General features: G+C 41.9%; 1 protein-coding gene across 3 annotated transcripts in view; it reads left to right on the forward strand.

Moving 5' to 3' along the window:
• ATP2A2 (ATPase sarcoplasmic/endoplasmic reticulum Ca2+ transporting 2) overlaps positions 1-20,575 on the forward strand; it is a 311,453-nt gene that overhangs the window by 21,557 nt on the left and 269,321 nt on the right. For all 3 annotated transcript variants that reach the window (XM_086943013.1, XM_086943012.1, XM_086943011.1), the window contains one exon: positions 6,286-6,390. Coding sequence is in view for 2 of the 3 variants with exons in the window: in XM_086943012.1 (XP_086799138.1) it covers positions 6,286-6,390 (105 nt within the window). In the remaining variant the exon portion in view is untranslated. The remainder of the gene's footprint in view (positions 1-6,285; positions 6,391-20,575) is intronic.

Here is a 20,575-nt window from a genome sequence, read left to right on the forward strand (position 1 = left end):
TCCACGGAAATTATTTATTCAAAGAAGGCTTATATCGGACATGTAGCAGTGGCTAGATTCCAGTTTTAACAGATTCAAACATGAGTCATTGGGGCAGCAGAGATCTCCCCCCCCCCCCCCCCTCCCTGACATGTAGTGGGTTCTTCTACACGATCAGTGCTAGATGTAGAGTGGGGATCTACCTTTACAACCAGTCCTGCCTCAATCTCTGTGCCCCCTCTCAATCCTCCAGTTACTCGGGACCTTTTCTCCTTCTGATTACAGTGCTAGCTACAAATTCGTTTTATAGTCCCACTAGAGGGCATTGGATGGTCCAGGAAGGAACTTTGGCTTTGAAATGTTAACTGTGATGTTTCTTCTTTGGTATCGGTCTTTATTAATTGATACTTCAGTTGTCCCCTTTCCCTAATTCTGCATGTGTCCCTGGGTCCTCTATATAGAGCTGATCTGGTTTACATTGTGCACATATGGCTAGAAGAAGTGATGTAGGGATGAAAAACTGCAAATGCTATGTTAACCTTCGCAGTTAACTCTGCTTGAATGGGTAGTGTTTGGTATCTAAACAAACGTTTTTAACTTTTTTACAATTGCTGTCCATAGAACAAAGAGGGCATAGTTACTCGCACTGCTTAAACTGTCTCCCCATTAATGTTGGCTGACCATTTATGTAAGGTACATGTAAGTTGTATCTGCTTTTTAGGTACAAACAACATTTTATGGAGATGATTGCAATTTTTGTCAAATGGCAGCAGTAACCTACATATTTTTGTCCTGGTTGTTCATGCCTCTGTCCCCGTCCAGGCTGTTCCTGTGTTCTTGAATGATGAAAATTGGTATACAATTGTATAACTTTTACCTTGGAATACCTGTTCTCATGTTGGCTAATTGTAATGATCCCAGACAGATTTCTGTGTCTGTACCAGTTCTTAGGTGCTTTTTATGTATACTGAATACATCAAACAGAATGTGTACATCCAGACAAGGCACAGACGTGCCCTTTGTTCAGAATTGGAAAATAAACCGTGGTTTTCCCCCTCCTAAAGAAAACCGGACTCTGAATCTAATCAGCTAACTACCGCCCAATTTTACAGCTACCATATCTCTCTAAAGTTCTGGAGCGGCTAGTTAACAAACAACTCACTGCTTTCCTCGAGACCAACAACTTGTTTGATCCTTCACAGGCCGGTTTCAGGACAAATAACAGTACTGAGGCTACCCTATTAGCAGTATCGGATAGCATCAGATCTCAGGTCGACCAAAATCAAGCTGTAGCACTGATCCTATTGGACCTTACTGCGGCATTTGATACTGTGTCCCATACCAAATTTCTTCAAATATTCTACAAAAAAGGGATTTGCTGTAAAGCCCTATTATGGTTCGCCTCTTTTCTCAAAGACCGAACCCAAACAATTCGAATGGGATCCTACACTTCCTCCTGAAAGAATATTAAATATGGAGTCCCGCAAGGCGCGACCTTGAGTCCTACCCTTATTAATGTATATGTCTCATCATTGGCGGACATTAGCAGGAAGTGGGGATTTGAAATTTGCTCTTACGCAGATGGCACCCAATTGGTGATTCCCCTGCTAAACAAACTGACCAGTACAGAGACTAAGGGCAATTTAATAAACTGCCTTTCGGAACTTGCAAACTGGAGGTTCCAGCACTATTTAAAATTAAATGCGGGGAAGTCTGAAATTCTACTCCTTGGTGGCGCCCAAACAATTTGGGACAACAGTTTGTGGTCCCAGGTACTGCTCCAAAACCCAAACGAGCAGTAAAAAACCTGGGCATTGTCTTTGAAACCCTTTCCATGCAGGACCAAGTACATACCTTATGTGGTAAAGCTTTTGTGACACTAAAACTGCTAGTTTCCCTGGATCCCCTATAATTGCAGACAATCCGTGACCCAGGCTCTTCTTTTAAGTAGCCTGGACTACGGTATTGCCCTTTATGGTGGCATGACCGATTTGCCAGACTGCAGGTTATCCAGAATGCTGCAGCTAAACTAATTTATAACAAAAAAATATATAGCTCAGCATCCTACTCCCTAAGGGAACTTTACTGGCTACCTGTACGTCGGAGAGCTAGCTTTAAGCTCCTGTGTTTTGCACATAAAACCTTGCATAAAAAGCATTGGAAATGCAATAGGTCTCGCATTAGAAAGTTTGAGTGTTTGGTCTTCCAAATATAGTAATTTTTTAATTTATATTTGTTTTTATAATTTCAAATGTATTTTTTTTATTATAAATGTTTTTTTTTTTTTTTTTAGAAATTGCAAATGTGACACCTATAGCATTATTAAATGTACATGTTTAGTATTGCCCTGACGTACATGTATTGATATGACAAATTGTAATGGCTTATATTTTTTATAAATTAATTACATAATATTTCCAGTAATGTATAATGGCACTACCTTATTTTTTTGTGATAATGTGTAGCGTATTATATTTGTAAAAATGAGGATTAAAAGTGTAACAATTTTTTTTTTCTTCTACTTTTTGTAATAAAGCTTTAAACATTGATACATTTCATTTTTGCTGAGAACTGGGACTTAAAGAATGAAGTGTTGGAAGAGTTTCATATTATGAGGGGTGAAGAGATGTAAGCATGTAATTATAGAAGGCGTCTGAGTGAGTGTTGTAGAGTTAGAGATGTTGGTATTGTGTTAGAGAAAGGGCGGTGTTGTAGTGTTGTGTTTGTGTATGGCGATATATTGAGTGAGCGTAGATTTTGAGCCTGTAGTTTAGTTTTTATTTGGAGTGTGAATTTGGAGTGGTGAAGTGGATTTGGATGTTGTAGTTTTAATTTTTATTTGGATGGTGCATTTGGAGTGTGTATTTTGAGGATGTAGTTGGTGCTTGTAGTTTGAAATTTCTTGTGGATGGATGTTTTTTGATGCTTTTTTAGGAGTGTTGATTTCGGAGTGTTGCTGTGGTGGTGTTGAATGTTATTGTGGTGGTGCTGAGTTGTGCTGTCGTTTTCGTTACTGCTGCTGTGTTTGTTTTTAGTTGTGCGTGCTTCATGGTGTTGTGGTGGTGCTTAGTGATGCTGTTGTGGCGCAGAGTGGTGCTGTGGTTGTGCTGAGTCATTCTGTTGCGCTTAGTGTTGATGGTGTTTGCTTTGAGTGGTGCTGTGGTGGTGCTGGTGTTGCGCTTAGTGTTAATGTTGTGTTAATGTTGTGCTGCCTATTGATGATGTTATGAAGGTGAGTGGTGCTGGCGTGGTGCCGAGTGATGCTGGTATTGTGCTAATGTTGATTTATGGGTGGTGCTGAGTTGACTGATGCTAGTGTTGCGCTTATCGATGTTTGGGTGTTATTTATTTTGGTGTTGCGCTGAGTGATGCTGGTGTGGTGCTGATTGCTGCGGTGCTGTTTTTGAGTTGGGCTGTGGTTGTGTACAGTGATGCTGGTGTGTCCACTATTGATGCTGGTGTGGTGGTGCTGTGGTGGTGCTGAGTGGTGCTGTTGTTGTGCTGACTTATGCTGGGGTGGTTCTGAGTAATGTAGTGGTGTTGAGTGGTGCTGTTGTGGTGCCTAGTGTTTTTGTGGTGCTGAGTGATGCTGTGGTGGTGCTGAGTGGTGTTGTGGTGGTGTTGAGTTGTGGTATGGTGGTGCTCTTGTCGCGCTCAGTGTTAATGTTGTGCTGCTGAGTGATAATGTGGTGGTGCTGAGCGTTCCTGGTGTGTTGCTGAGTGATGCTGAGTTGGCGTTGAGTGTTTGCGTGTTGCTGTGGTGACGCTGAGTGATGCTGTGGTGACGCTGAGTGTTGCTGGTGTTGCGCTAAGTGATGCTGGGGTGTTGCTGAGTGATGTTGGGCTGGTGCGGAGTAGTGTTGTGGTGGTGTAAAGTGGTGCTGTTGTGGCATTTAGTGATGCTGGCCTTTTGCTTAGTGGTGCTGTGGTGGAGTTGAGTAGTGCTGTTGTGCTGACTTATGCTGTGTTTGTGCTGTGTAATGCTGTGCTGGTGTAGAGTGGTTCTGTGGTGGTTCTGAGTGCATCTGTGTCGGTGCTGAGTGTTGATTTGGTGGTGCAGAGTTGTGCTGGTGTGTTGCTGTGGTGGTGTGTATTAGTGCTGTGGTGTTGAAGAGTGATGCTGTCCTTTAACATTAGGAGTGTCTTGTATGTTATGGCGTTCTGCTTAGTGTGTGATGTTTGTATGTTTAGCCAATGTGATGGTGTGTTAGTGTGTTTTTTGCATGTTTTATTTGTATGTTTTATGTTAATGTGTGTGTCTTTTTATTTTTTATTTTGTGTGATGCAATTGTGTTGTAACTTTATTGTCCTTTTTTTTCTATTTAAAAATGGTGGATGCTATGTTTGTTCTTTACGTTCTGTACATAATTGTGTTTAGTGTTCTAGTTTTTTTGTACCTTTGACTTTGTTAATGGCGTGACGTAATTTCCAGCCAATGGCAGCGCTACGTTTTGTGACTTAGCTTTGCGTCAACCGGGAAATTCCCAGATCGCCGTGAATCTTCGCATGCACTACCAAGTAGAACGACTTGTGGGGGCAATGGGACGTATTTTTTTTTTATGTACGGAGAGAACTTACTTTAAATTGGAGAGCGAGTTGCGCGCTGGAGAGGGAGGGGGTTGTACAAGTTGTGTGTGGTAGGCAACAAAATTGGAGAATGGCTGCGAGCTTCGTGTTCTCGGCGTGCACAAAGTAAAGAGCCAATGAAAGGAGAGTCTGTTGAGGGAGGGGGTGGTATGAGCAAGAGGCGCACGCAGGACAGGGAGAGGCTGAAAAGTGGTTAGCTGAATGCAGCGTGCAGAAAGTGAAGAGGCAATGGGAGAGAGGCTGTGGGATGCGTGATAGAGAGAAAGGGGGTGTGATCAGCACGAGGCGCGCGAGTCGGCTGAAAAGAGCGTGCACTAAGTGAAGAGCCAATGGGAGAGAGGCTGTGGGATGCGTGTTAGCGTGCTAGAGAGAAGGGGGTGTGTGATAAGCGTGCGGCGCGCTGGACAGGGAGAGGGTGGGAGGACTTAAAGTGAAGAGCCAATGAAAGAACTTTAAAAAAGTGCATGTGGCGAGAATGCGCGTCCTTGTATTCACGTGAACTGCATGAAATCGCCGGATGGTTATGCTCTGGTTAAGCCCCAATATCTCTTGCCAGCAATGCGCAAGCGCATTAGCAGGCGAGACCTAAGTATGGACCTTACATCTTGCGAGGTAAGTTGCAATTTCATGTTCCCTCCACGAAACCTGAGATCGTCATTTGGCCCTTGCATCAGTCAAACGCACGTCAGAGGTTAGAATGGGTGATCGATCATTTTCCAAAGTAGCTGCAGTTCTTTGGAACAACTTACCACTGGATCTTCGCCTGACAGCTGACCATCTGCTGTTCAGAAAAAAACTGAAAACCACCTTTTTTCCTAGATAATAATCTTTTAAAATCAAACTGAATTTTGCTCTAAGTTCCGTCCCAACGCCGTGATATCCCTAGGGATGATTGAAGCGCTTTACAAATATTATGTACAAATACAAAATTTTATATACAAATATTATATATACAAATAAAAATACAAATTGGCATGCTAACCTCACTGCCCACCAAGGCCTACAGCACATCACTCTCTTACAGCACACACTACAACAGTACTCCAAACATCGACTCCACACTGTAAAAATATACAGTGAACTGGTTATTAAGGTGTATAACACCCCTTCTACCATCTGCTACTTAAAACACTTGTGTTTGCTGGGCAATGACCATCCATACCCATCAATACATGGACAATTTGGTACCACCTTCGAATATAAAAACATACAAAATGTATAGCTTATAGATGACATACCTGCTCTCCCTTCCCCACTTCTTTACAAAAAAAATAAAATGTCCGTGGTATGTGATGTAAACGTTTAGAAAGTCACACCCTAAACTACAGAAATGTACTGTGATGCCATATCTATTACTAGACAAGTAATAGTTAACAATAGCTACATTGCTAATGGAGCAGCAGAATGAGCAATGATTTTTTTGAAAAAGTTTTACTTATAATTTTATACATTCCAAATGAAATTAAAAAGAAAACAACTTTAAACTTGTCTGTTCTTCCTCAAAATATTGTTGGCCAGCAAACCGTATTGAAGAGATTTTATTGATTAGCATATGGTATTTTAATGACGTTTCAATTAAAATGATTAACCTAATCATGGCACATTTTAAATGTTTAATCAGCCGGCGTATCAGTAATGATTGTCTTGATTTGAATTTCATGTTACAGACATTAATGTTTGTGTTGCTATATACTAACCAAAATGTGGCATCTTTTGTAGGTATTGGCCTGGTTTGAAGAAGGCGAAGAGACAATTACCGCTTTTGTGGAGCCTTTTGTAATATTACTCATATTAATAGCCAATGCCATTGTGGGAGTGTGGCAGGTAAGACAGTTTGTCTAGTGGCATACCACATTACCTTGTTGTTCTGGGTACATGCAAGTCCAGCATAGTGTTAAATTGCACCATTTTTCCTTTTTATTTTTCATACAAATGTTTGGTGTTTACGTGACAGGACCATTGTCTTAACACTGAGAGGCACTGCCCATGGGTAGAGTGGCATTCTGTGACGAGGCAGATTTTCTAGGGGGATGCAAAAAAATAGCTCATCAATTTTAATTATTGAAACTGTAAATTCACATCCTACTATCATTTCGCCTGTCACTTTGCCTTTTGCAAAAGCTAGCCACTTTGATTACTATATGTGATCTCTGTTTCAGATGCTAATTATAACTGGCAAACCATTTTTAATTAGCATAGAAGTGCAGTAACCCCAGTCTGGGCTATTTTGCTTTGAGATTACAAGAACCTGGCCCAGGATTTATTTAGTCAATGCATAAAAGAGCACTCTTTTACTCTACATTATGCTGCAGTGCATACTGATAAACGCCCAGCACTCCAATCTGTTTGATGCAAATCAGTTTTCAGGCGTTTTTGAACCGCAGAGCCTTCTTCATGCAGTAGCAGTTACTCCTTTCCAATACTTCTTACTTGAAGGTGGCGCTTCAGTTTTCTGTCAAAAATAGTTTCGACACCAGATATAGTGCATGAAATCAGCTGTACCGTTTTACCCGTCCTGATTGTGACGTTCTTGATATGCTGCTTACGGCAGTGCTGGTAAACTCCACTTCATAAAGCGTCCCACTTGCCTTCATGAGACTACAGACAGTTTGGTCTGGGTTGGGTTAAAAATACAAAGCTAACTGCTGAGAAGGATCATCACATATGTTGCAGGATAAGGATTTGGGCTGGTTGTGTTTATTTGTTGCTTTGCAAGACGTGCTATTGGTTGCAACTGTTGACCCTTTCTTACGAGACATTTGAAAATTAAGGTTATTCTTTCATTTTTATGATGGTCATTGTTGATTCCGTAGTGATGGGCGGCGTTTGGAACATGAAATTCTACTTTGGATGTTGGAATAATTTTCCTAATGTTCAGATTCCCCACTCTTATTACCAAGCTGTCCGAGGGCCATTCTTTGTTTAAATGAAATGCTTTACATTCAGTAAGAATTTGACTGCCTTCTTTGAGTGTACTGCTATCATGTTTTGCCACACTGAAAAAGCATAATGTTGATTTATTTTGATCCAGTTGATATCTAGAAACGTTCAACTTTCCAATTTTGTAATTATATTGGCGAAACGTAGTCCTGTTACATCACTAAACAGAAAATGTGTGAAACTGGAGTCCTAAAGCCAACCAGCAAGTTGCCTACAGAGGGTGAATGTTTTGCTCTGTGTATGATCTCGGTGTGTTTGACCTATTTTAAAGGCCACCGAAAAATGATAGCATAACCTGGGTCCGATACAGAACAAAATCTATACAAACTTTGATCAGAAATGAAATTGGTGAGGAAAATTTCCAAGCATGTCCGAGTTTGAGAGGCTAGGTGCATGAGATGATTATCATTAAGTAGGCATTTAAAAGTGAAAACCTATACCTGATTTAGTGTGTTTGTTTTTTAAGCTTGAATTTGAAGTGATGGGAGCAGTCTTTTACGTGGGAGGGTGTTTTGTTGTGTTGTCTTAATATTAAATGCAACAGAGTTTGGGGTACTACTAAACATGAGGCAGCGCTTCTTAACCCCTTCACTGCGGCGGCTATTCCGCCGCAGTGCTAAGGGGGCGGGGCGGCCGCATGGCGGTCCCGCGCTCGTGACGGAACCACCCCGTACAGCACGCGGGTGAGCTGTGCTTGTGACGGAACGGTTCCGTCATGTACCGCCCCGCTCAATAGAACGCTCAGCGCGGAAATCGTGCCGCGCATGAGCGGCGAGCGGGCCACGACGGAACCGTTCCGTTATCAGCACAGCACAGCGCACCCGCAGCTGATGACGGAACGGTTCAGTCATCAGCGTGCAAAGGGTTAATGCCACCACAGTGCTCTTACCCAGGAGTTGTTTGTGCAGTGTGTTTCTGATTTTGAAACGGAGATGCTGCTACTTTTTTTCCTTTCCTTGCGGGCTGATGGTACGCTCTTAGTTGGTGAGGAAAAATATCACTGAAGATAAATCTTGTAATTTTGTAAGAAGGGTATAAATGAACATTCTGTAATGTCAGTCTGATGGAGTTTTATGTAATTATGGGAAATGCACCGGTTATGTGTGCAGGAGAAAAATGGCAGCACACGTTTTGTGTTCATAGAGAGCGTTAACTGTGCCAGAGTGATTTAATGTACATTGAAGGTGGAGTGTCTCCTTATGACTCATCCTCTCTCCACTAAGTCTGTCCCAGCTGACCTTTTTGCTCCACATGAACCAAAGGATCCAATCCAAGCCCGGCATGAAGGATCCCCCTCCCCGCTGGGGGAGAAATCCAAGTCCGATTCCCCTTAGACACCTGGAGGCAAGGGTAAGCTCCCCCCCCCCCCCCCCCCCAACAACTCCGGTGAGCTCTCAACTGAACCCTCGTCCCAGTACAACACTACTATGACTTCCATTATGGAAGAAATAGCCCCCCTGAAACTAAAGTCAGGAACATCCCATCCAGATCTTGGCTCAACGGCAACATAAACTCCCAAAAAAGAGAAGTAAGAGCGGCAGAAAGACACTGGCAAAAAAAAAAACCTGTCCTCAATCCTAGGAGCTAGACTCCAATCAATACGAAGGAAATACAAAAATCACAAAGAATGAAAAAAGGCATTCTTTTGTAATGCCCTTGGCAACGCAAAAACAGACTTGGAGAACTCTTCAATATTCTCAGACAAACTTCCAAGCCCCCTGCAACTCAAGTTGTGGCCTCCAAAGACGTGTGATAACTTTGCCAATTTCTTCAATGACAAAATCACTAAGATAGAACTCTACTTGGACGAGCAATGCAGTTCCCTAGACAGCAAACCCCCCCAGAGACTGAAGATGATACTACATTCAAGCACCTCCCCCTAACTGTTGGAAATCTTTCAACCCCATCTCTGAAGCAGAGGTCATCAAATTGATATCTACGACTAAACGCTCAGCACTCGTCCTGGATCCCATACCTATTCAACTGGCCAAAAAACTCCCTCTCCCTAGCCCCGCACTGGACCAAGATCATAAACCACTCCTTGAGTTCTGAAGTCATGCCGGACTGTCAAAAGCGGCCAAGTCACACCTCTACTGAAAAAAAAATGGCGCAGACACAAACGATCCGAATAATTTTAGACCCATCTCCAACCTCCCTCTGTTAGAGAAAAATTCTTGAAAAATGTCTTCTCCTCCAACACACCCAACACCTAGACAGCAATAACCTCCTAGACCCTCACCAATCCGGTTTCAGGAAAGGATGCAATACAGAGACAGTGATCCAAAATGAAATCGATGATATGCACAAATCTCTTGATATGGGCCACTGCTGCCTACTCATACTCCTGGACTTATCGGCAGTCTTCGAAGCGGTTGACCATAAACTACTCATTAAGGCACTTCAATAAAGAGCTGGAGCAGTAGAGATATTACAGTGGTTCACCTCTTTTCTACAAAACCGCACCCAAAGTATAATAATTCAAATCTTCTCGTCGCACCTACTCCCCGTTAGCAGGGATGTCCTCCAAGGATCAGTACTCTCCCCGCAACTTTTTAACATCTACATAGAACCCCTCCCCACATACTCAAAAAATCCCACATTCCCTTGCACCTCTATGCAGATGTTACCCAGATCTAGCTGTAAACCTCCTCCCTTGAAGACATTCAGACTGAACGTCACTCGAAGAGAAGTCCAACACTGGCTATCATGCAACCACCTAAAACTCAATCAAGACAGAAATCCTCCTTTTATCTCCAACGATGAGGAGAACGCCCAAATCTCAGACTGGCTCAAAGCGATTGATGCGCTCCGCTACAACCCCACCTTATGTAGAAAAACAGGAGTATCAACCCATCAACCTATTGGGATTGGGGTCTGAGGAGGTGTATACAAAACAATATCCCAAATGGTATTATTGAGCATGTAAATAAACAATACTTGGTAAGGATATCCATACAGTATTATCCTAAAAAGATCAAGGAGTCAGTTATTTTTGGTAGTGCTAAAAAGCATCATTTTATGTTTGTCATTCAGAAAAAAGGAGGACCGATAAATACAGTTAGTCACAGCACTGTGTGAACAGGTAAACAAATAGAAAATATCAGCCCAAGGGTAGTACAAGGTGCACGAGTGCAGTGGGTTGTGACACTACGGCAGCGCAAGTGACAAAAAATAAAGCGTGAGCGGCGCAAGGTGCAAATATATACAGTGAAGGTACACAATGGTTTCCAGTTCAATATTAATATCTCAGTTCAACATTTGTAAGGAGAACCACTGTGGAGAGGCGCCTAGAGTCTGGCTGTTTGGTCGACGGCGTTTCGATCCGTGTTAATAAGGATCATCATCAGGACCTGGTGGGCTGGGTACAGTGCAATGATCAGTAATGGTCGGATCAGTATGAAGGGTTCCAATAGTGGTCTAGACTGTTGTAGTCTTTTGGGGTGATTTGTGGAGAACAGCAGTGTCCTGGGGTAGTGTGTGGTCCCGGAAGGACAAGGGCTGTCGGGTGGCGTCAAAGCGTCCACTTCGGCGGTGATCGGATCAAGTATCTTCAAGCTGAAAGTTCAATCGCACGGTGAAGGAATAGATCTTCTTCGATTCCGGAAGTAAGTCGGATCGGGTGGCAGCGCTCAGTCGCTAGCTGTTCTCCACGAATCACCCCAATCTGGACTACAACAGTCTAGACCACTATTGGAACCATTGTGTACCTTCACTGTATATATTTGCACCTTGCGCCGCTCACGCTATATTTTTTGTCACTTGCGCTGCCGTAGTGTCACAACACACTGCACTCGTGCACCTTGTACTACCCTTGGGCTGATATTTGCTATTTGTTTACTTGTTCACACAGTGCTGTGACTAACTGTATTTATCTGTCCTCCTTTTTTCTGAATGACAAACATAAAATGATGCTTTTTAGCACTACCAAAAAATAACTGACTCCTTGATCTTTTTAGGATAATACTGTATGGATATCCTTAACAAGTATTGTTTATTTACGTGCTCAATAATACCATTTGGGATATTGTTATGTATACACAACCCCACCTTAGCATACTCTGTTCATGTCTAATTTGGGGTCCAGTGTGATTCCCAGTGATGTTGAAAACACCTCAAGAACGCCTTCCTCAACTTAAAACTAGTCAACAAAATAAGACCCTTCATCCTTCAGAACGACCTCAAACAAGCTACTCAATCCCTGGTGCTGTCCAGACTGGACTACGGGATTGCAACCCTCACAGGATCAGCTTCTCTCCCGCCAAATAAACTCTGAATGCTGCAGCCAGAATGGTCACCAGAGTAAAGAAATATGAACACATCTTCCCTGCACTCAGAGAGCTAAAATGGCTCCCAATTGAAATGGGGGCCAACTTTAGAACTGCCTGCCTCAAGCTCAAAGCGCTGCATACAGGAACACCTGCCTACCTGGCCGCCAAACTCCAGAAGGCCGGTCAGACAAGAAGCCTAAGGAGTACCTACACCTTACTCCTTATGCCACCCAGAACTCTCAAACAAAAAACCGCATCCAGATCCTTCGCAGGAAATGCACCCAAAGTCGAACTCCATACCAGTCCATATCAGGACTAACTCCTCCTACCTACGATTCAAAAGGCAGCTCAAAGACTTCCTCATCAATCGATCTCTCCTGTATGGATAGCTACAACCTAACCATCGTAGCCTGCCCACAGCAGCACATAGACACTTTGACATTAACCCTTTCGATGCTGATGACGAGCTCAGCTCGTCATCACCCACGGGTGTCGTGTGCTGATGACGAGCTGAGCTTGTCATAGTGCCACTAAAATGGCATTTTCCAGCACTGGGGGGGGAAAACGCCCAGCAGCCATGTGGTTAAAAACTCTACCTCGCTCTCCCCAGGACTCTCTCCTATGCCCTCCCACCAGCCTAATCTCGTCACGAGTCGCGCTCTTCTTTATGACCAGGCCATGTACATACTACTGTGATAACATACCCTGCGTTCTACGACTATTATGTGATAAGTCTTGAGCCATTGTACATACTATGTTTATGTATCCTACAAGTGAACATGCTGTAAAGCGCTCCAAAATCTTCGTGTCTGGCTAGCGCCATATAAGACTCTTAATTAAATAAAACCTCTTCATCGTTGCCTCTCTTCCATGCTGTCACCACACATTGCATCAGTACATTCCCTCTCTCAACCCCACCCAATATGCTTAGTGTTCAACACCGTGTGTAATAAAAAAAAAAAAAAAATCTTTAACGTTGAGGACTCCATCTTAAAAATATTTTCCACTTCCTAGCCTTAGCTAAGACTTGATTCAACAACTCCGCTCCAGATAGTCCAGCTTTTCCCGAATTATAAAAAAAAGTAAAAATGGCTCAGAGGAGGCTCTTTACTCTGGTCCACCTTAACACGTTTTCTCTTGGCGCTAAAAGGGCCTACCTATGAATCATTTGAGTAGCTACCAGCCAAGGTGGCCGTAAGCACAACTACCACCTGTCTGCCCTGCACCATCCACATAAACATTGCTGTTAATTTTAAGTCTAACCATGATCTTACTCAACATATTTAACATTACTGAATGAAATTAACATCTGGGCAAAGAGTCTGTTAGATGAGCAGTCAGATCATCCTCACTTGAAACTCAAAGTAACAAATTGTCAATGACTTTTCTGATTTCCATATACTGTGTACCTTTAAGCCCAATTAATGCAGTACAAATAACATCTAGTGATTATAGTGACGGTCAAATGCAGCAAAGATGCTGGAATAATACCAAAACACCTTCTGATGGCAAGGCCTGCTAGGTTATCAAAGGCTACGGATCTGCTTGTACCAGAGCAAACCAAGAATACATTGAAGATTTTGGTGGAGGAGGGCAAGTGCTAAAATGTGTAAAGTCATGTTGGTAATGCTAGATCATAAAGTGTCAGTTTTGATGCTCGAGAATGACAAAAGAATGTCTAGCAACTGTGATGACGGAGCCAGTATGCTAAGTGACCAGCTCGGAGACACCATCTTTAAACTCATCCCACATATTCAGCAACATAGGTTAAAAAACATACAGCCATCTAAACATGGCTGCCAAATGCTTGCTATTAAAATGGTATGTGTCACCTTTTTAGGTAGAGCCTCTGCGCTGCTTTGTGAGGCATGATGTATTGAGGTATGGAATAGAAGCCCCACCCATCTTTTCAATTGGCTCTTGTTACCGTCCTTGTGAAATGGTTGCTTTTCATTTATGAATAGGCTTAGTCATGCCTTTGTACCGCCTTGTCTGAATTTGTAACCTCCCATAACAACTGGACTTTTTACTGTGTCCTTACTGTATAGCTTGCATTAGCTCCTGGGAGTACTCTTTGCTAAATATAATGTAATCCGCACTTGCGGGATGCCCGCTTCAGCAATGGCAGTCGCTTCTTTTGTATGTATTTACAGCGTTCCATGCGTGCTTTCACTTTCATAGTGCATTGTTTCGCTGCGTCTTTTACTGTGCGGGAATATCATTGAAAGGCTAGGAGATGCGAAAGAGGGTATGGGGATCTGCACACAACTGCCATCTCCCTAATTAAGTTAAGTACACCACAAAGGTTCAGAATGTACCCTTTGCACTCTAGAACCATGCCTAGCAAAAACATATCACGCAGGACCTGCTTGTCCCCTCCATGCTCTTGCACCCCGCCTCCAGGGAAGCCGCACCCCAATGACACGACAGAGCCCACGCAATAGGACTGCAGAATTATTTTAGTGCATAGTTTCGGAAAACGGATTTGGAAATAGAAACAATTGCTAATCACTTTATACTTAACAAGAGTCCCCCATTGCATTACTTCCTCCGCAAGTGGCACGTCATCCTTTCCCAGCAGGCACTCAAACTGAAGTTTCTCTTAGAATCTATAGACCAAGGTTCCAACACCGACATCGGCGAGGGACTAGCTCTCATATGACTGTCAGCAAGTCACCATCTACCTGGGCCGGAATTTTCAGACTGTCAAGTATGCATTATTGTGTTGTGTTAATGCTTTCATATTTTTAATATTTTTGCACTGTGCATTACGTAAGCATCATGGGTGCATAAGGTCTCAGTGCCAAAGCCATTTAGCCAAATTTCCCTCCTTTTGTTGTGAAGAAAACTAGCATAGGCCAGGTTGATGAGTATGGTAAGTGGCCGTTAGTGGGGTGCCAACTCATCAGTACAATCATAAGAAACTGAGTGGGCAACTGTATTAACAAAACATTTCGACAAGGCCTGGGCAAAACGTTCATACATTTCACATTGTGTGATTTTGTACAATTTTTGTCCGCACTGTAAATGACTATGCCTTTTATTTTTGTTTTAAAAACCAGCACATAAATAAAAAGCATTTTCATTTACAAATCCAATAGCTCAATTTCTCGCAAATGTGAGACCTATTGCATTGCAAATGCTTGTTTTACTAGTGATATTTATTAAATAGCAAGCCTTTCCGTTGTGCAGAGCGATTTTTGTTAAGACGAGAAGGAACCGTCACCTGACAAACAATTCAAAAGTACATGCAGGTGCATGTTTCTGTGTCCCTTAAACACTTTATAACAGTATAATTAAAAAGCAGATGGATAATGTGGACTTGTAACTGGGCTCCTGAAGTGCTGGCAAAATTAAGTAAAATAAAATACAAGCTGTGCACTAAATATGTGACTGAAGACCAAAACGATTTATAGGTTGATAAACTATATGCTCATTGGCTCCCTATAATGTAGAAGGTCTGCAACACACCAATGGATGAAGCTCACTATGCAACCCCCACCCCATGTATGCATATCATTGGTTTGGAAAATAAAAGTAGCCTGGCGAGACCCCTATAGCTGTCCCAAAGATCAGACCTAAAATGCCAAAATAGTCAAAACTGCCACAAAATAGGCAACTGGCCTTTTTTTGCTGCTTAATTTAGACATTTCATAAGGACCAGGGCACGGGTTCATTGCTAAAAAAATAAAAGGTGTGCTGTGCGCCATTGCTATTCTACATACTTTCCAGTGCTTGATTCACTGTTGGATTAGTCTGAGAGAAGTGCAGATCTATGCAGTGCACAACCAGACTACTATATTCTCCAGGGTCTGACTTACTTGTAAGGACAAGGGGTCATTGCCAGCCCATCAGAAAATAGCCTCTATTGCCCATGTCCGAGTAAAGAGTGGGAGCTAACTGCTGATGGCAGAAAGAGCTAATGGATGACAGCAGAGAGCTTGCTTGGCTGGAATGAAGAGCATCCTCTTCCTACCCCTGCACCCTCTTCTCAGGGAAGGATGAGAACGTGTTGTAGGGATCTACATTGACCTGCTCCTTCGTATGAAACTTTTCCGGTGCTCTAGTGCGGAGTGTATGCCGGGCTTTGGGGAAAAGTACCGGCAGACTACTTTCTCTCTAAATTCATATTTAGTTGTCTGTTGGACAAATCTGATATGAAAACTTATGGTCCTCAAGAGAAATCAACATGTCGGGCGATAGAAATCCCTCATCCCTACTTATCTTCTGACTTGAGATTACTTTTGTCATAAATCCCCCTCACCAGCTGAACAGATGTTCTAGCAATGCCCTTTGATGTGACCATGAAGCGGAACCATAATCTGTTACAAGTAATGTGCATGGAGGTGGGAGACTTCCTTGTGAGTAAACTGCTGCTAGTAGAAGAATATTTCAGTAAAGTGGAGTGCAGTTGTGTTCTCATGGGACATTACAGAATATTACATGCAGTCTGTAGTGACTGGCAGTTAGCGCTGTAATAAAGTAGAGTTTTATCTCTGACCCAAAAAAGTGCTTGGGTCTCTGTTTTTTTTATTGACTTTACACTTTTTTGTTGTCTGTAGTGAAACCAAAGATCTGTTTCCTAAAGTGTTAATCTTTATTTGGATATTATTTGATTGTGATGGTTGTAGGCTTTTGTAACCTATAACTGCCTTCCAACTAAATCCGTGACCGCTTGACTTCGGTTTAGCACGAGGAGTTCAGACAAAAATAGGAGGCTCTGGATCTTTGAGTATTGCAGAAGTACCCGGGATTTTGCTACTCTGGCTGTACCAGACTTATTCACCTGTTCACTGCCCCTTAACCACAGACTGCCTCCGGGCTCGGACAGTAAGCCTGATTTGCATCGAGCTGTTCACTCCAGGGCAGGAAGAGGGAAAGGAAACTGGTCTGCAGGACAGCAGTATATAGACATAAGAACGTGGTTGCATATAGGGAGAGTGAAGAGCGTCTCATCCCCTGTTCTTGCAGTCTGTACCCATCCCCAAACTCATACAACTTAGATCTAGTTATTACCTTCATTATGCATGTATTCCTTACTTTTTTATGTATCTTTATATTTATTACTCTACTTCTAATTCAGCCGCTCCAGTGCACTACCCTATATCTCACTATACCCCACTCAATATTTCCTCTCCCACCACTTGACTCATCCCAACCTCCTCCTACTCTCTCCAATTTACTACTCTTATTTCTCACCCCATACCTCTCAAAGTATCCTCTACCTCCACTCTGACTCATCCCAAACCCCATTATACTACTATGATCTCCAAAATAACCCTTTCTAGGCTCTTCCCTCCTCTGATGCTCCTTCCTCATCTTAAACCTCTTTTACCTTTTGGGATCTCCCAAATAAGCCTTTTTAACTCTTTCCTCATGTATCCCTCCTAGACCCATCTGATACCATATTTCCCTCCCTGAACCACTTCTAGAGACCCTCCCACCCCCACCCCTGCTCTCCTTTATTCAGCCCAAACCTCCTCCTACTGCTATGCTCTCCAAATAAACACTTTCTAGACCCTTCCCTCGTCTATCACTCCATTATCCAACTAACACACTTGGATGTCCATTGCTCCAAATATTAATAATTTCTCTATACTAATTCACCACTAATCCTTTTTGGGTTCCGGAGTAGCATGCTACTCGCCGAAAAGCTCTTTAACTATTCTTCAGGGGTAGTATGCAATATATAAATGCAATCCCAATAATTTGGTACTCCACTGCCATATAATTCTAGAGGTCTTTGGATATATGTAAAAAGTAAGGTGTGCATCGCATAGAGCTAATAATTTTCTAGACTGTTTTTTCCATTAATGTTAGTTTTTCTGCCTTATGGGACTATAATCCTGATTTGAGCTTTTTGAGCCGACAGGTTTCCCCTGCTGTGTACAATGGGGATGTTAATCTTCTAGAATTATTTACTTAGCAGGGTTACTTTTCTAAAACCTTATTTGTAGCAGAGTAGGCACGATTTTCTTTTTTAGATTATCAAAAATTAAAGTGTGTATACATTTAAAAATGTGTTCAATTATCCTCCCCTGCACGAAAATATTTTTCAGCTTATGAATTGAGTGAATACCTATGATGCCCAATTAGGGTTCAAGTAACTATTTCATCATCCATTTCTCCAGGCTTAACTTAAGTGGATTGTATTCGAAGTGTGTCAAAATAGGCAACAGATGAGCTAGAAATCATCCCACTGGTGTTCTGCTCACAACCATTTGAATAGCTCGATACGTGTGCTGAGTGCCCATTCCTTGCTGATGTAATATCCTATAGCACATTTTAGGAACCATAGGCCGGAATCAGGTGTTTGTTGTTTGATAATATACCAATCTACCATTTAACAATTGCACCAATACCTTATGCACCTAGCTATGTTGCAAACTCCCATCTTAATGCATCAGATTTCCAAAAATTTGCTTCACTTTCAGCTAGGTATGTTTTCTTTATAGCTCCGCTTTGAAATGCAATGCGATTTATTGTACTACATCTACTTTCATAGTATTATGGAAGTGGTGTCCTGATTGTGAATTAATAGAAAAACAAAAACTGAGACACCATATTGGAGGGAATCAAATCATGGAAACAATTTTTAGCAAAGACAATTTAATGAGGGATCAGGATGAGACGTTTTAGTGGTGATATAGTGTTTAAGGGTCTGGGATGGATGGTGTTTAGTAGTGGTGAGGAGTTTTTACAGATCTGGATGAGTGGAGTTTAGGGGCGGTCAGAGGTTATAAGTCTTCAGATATGGGTGGAGGAAAGGCATAGAAAGGAGTTTTTTATGGTTCACGAATGGGTGGGGTTTAGGGATAGTGAGGGTTTTTAGGGTTCAGCGATGGGTGGAGTTTAGGGCTAGAAAGGGCTTTTAGTGATTCGGCATGGGTCTCTTACCCGCCTCTCTTCCCTAACCTGAGTCGCTCCTGGTTGTGAGGAATCCGGGATGGATGGTGTTTGGGAGTGGTGAAGCATTAGCAAATAAGAAGCCTGCAAAGTAATTGTTTGACAATGTAAAATATATAAACCGGTAGTAATGCAACCACTGAAATTCCTCCCACAAAATTGTTTTTGAAGTAAGACCTGCAAACCTTGCATTTACACCTTTTTAATAAGCATGCATAAGCCAATTTCTAAATAGATTTTTTTTTTAATATGCATGTATTTGAGTAGAATTGATAAATAACAATCCAGACCGGATAGCAGGTAAACATTTTTTGTTGTGTGAAAAGTATGAAAAGACTGGATATTATTATGGTTATAGAGCTGGAAGCAATCAACATGACTTTGAGGTTCTGTGATTGGAGAACGAGGAGGGTCAAAAAACGTGGTCTGGAGAATGTAGAGTAGAGAGCACAGGGAATGGATGAGGAAGAGATGCACTTGAACCGATGGGGTAAAGTAATCCTGATTTAGATTGATTGAGAAGTAGTTGATGTCCAGCCTGGGTAAAGGAAAAGAAGATGCTTAGATTGCTGTTGCTGTCCCTCCTAAATGTTAGTTCTCAGAGTAGGAGCGACCTGATAATCCAAAGAAGAGAATGAAAAATGCTGAACAATCTAGGACCTAAGGCAGAGTGAAAGGTTACATGTAGAGAAGGTGAAGTTGGTGCGGACTGTCCAAGATACAGAGTAGAAACAGCCAAAGAGGAACTAGAGCCATGAAACTGTATCTGTGATGCCAGTAGAATGAGAGTAGAGACACGTATAAAAGTGTGACTATAACATCAGAGTAGGATAATGCCCATGTACAATTCTTACTGTTTTGGACCACCCGAATGAAATGGACTCTGCATCATTCGGACAAACTTAGTTCTTCATTGAGTATTGCATGCTGACCAGACCGTTGGTCACCTATCTATTCTTTCAGTCTTTTAATCAAGCTACTGTGACCACGACAGCAGAACAGTTGACATCGGCACTCTGAACCCTGTTTCCTTTCCAATCGCCCATTGACTTTATCATTGCCTTTGATCCTATACAGCACTCTACTGGCTTTTGGCCAGTTTTGTGATATTCAACTGATATATATATATATATATCAGTTGAATATCAGTTGAATATCTCTACTGCCTAGTTTACAGCTTGTTGTAGACTGCAATTGCTTCGATCTATCTTTTAATAGCTGCCGTTGTACATGCCTTTGGCTAGATAGTCAGGTGCTTTCTTTGATTTTTATGTGAATTAATATTGTGAAAATACACTATTTTGAAATATACTTTTAAAAAGAAGCCTCACAATTTTCTAAGAACAATTTGTTTTTTTGCCTTAGGCACAGAAGGATAGCACAGCTAGGTAAATGTTTGCGGTTCCTGACATCTGATGTGTCCTGCACAGCACAAGTTTATCCTTTCATACTTTTGCAGTCGATAAATATAATACAATTAAATTGGCTAAAAGTATCACTGTGTGTAGAGCTTGCAATCTGCAGACCTGTGTTGTTAAGGTTAAATGAAACTCCAACATTTTCAGTATTTTTAATCGTTAAAATAGTCTGTCGACAATAAAATATCAAATGAATGTTGGTTACAGGTGGGCCAGGTATAGAATCCTAGGATGTTGAACTCCATTTGTTAAGCCAGATAACTCCTTATAAAAAGAATTAAGCTGCTTAAACCTTATATCAATCAGAATTAAACCTAGGAAATGTACTCTATTGGTCGGCCAAACTAGATCATATTTCAGTTGTTGTGCGTCTGGCCCATAAATTGCATAACTGCATCATATTCTTAATTGAATCAGTCCATCACTCTTGAATAAACAAATGGCACTAACCAGGAATTTCATTGCAGCAAGATGGTT

The sequence above is a fragment of the Lissotriton vulgaris genome, chromosome 11 (assembly GCF_964263255.1).
Source record: "Lissotriton vulgaris chromosome 11, aLisVul1.2, whole genome shotgun sequence".
Lineage (NCBI taxonomy): Eukaryota > Metazoa > Chordata > Amphibia > Caudata > Salamandridae > Lissotriton > Lissotriton vulgaris.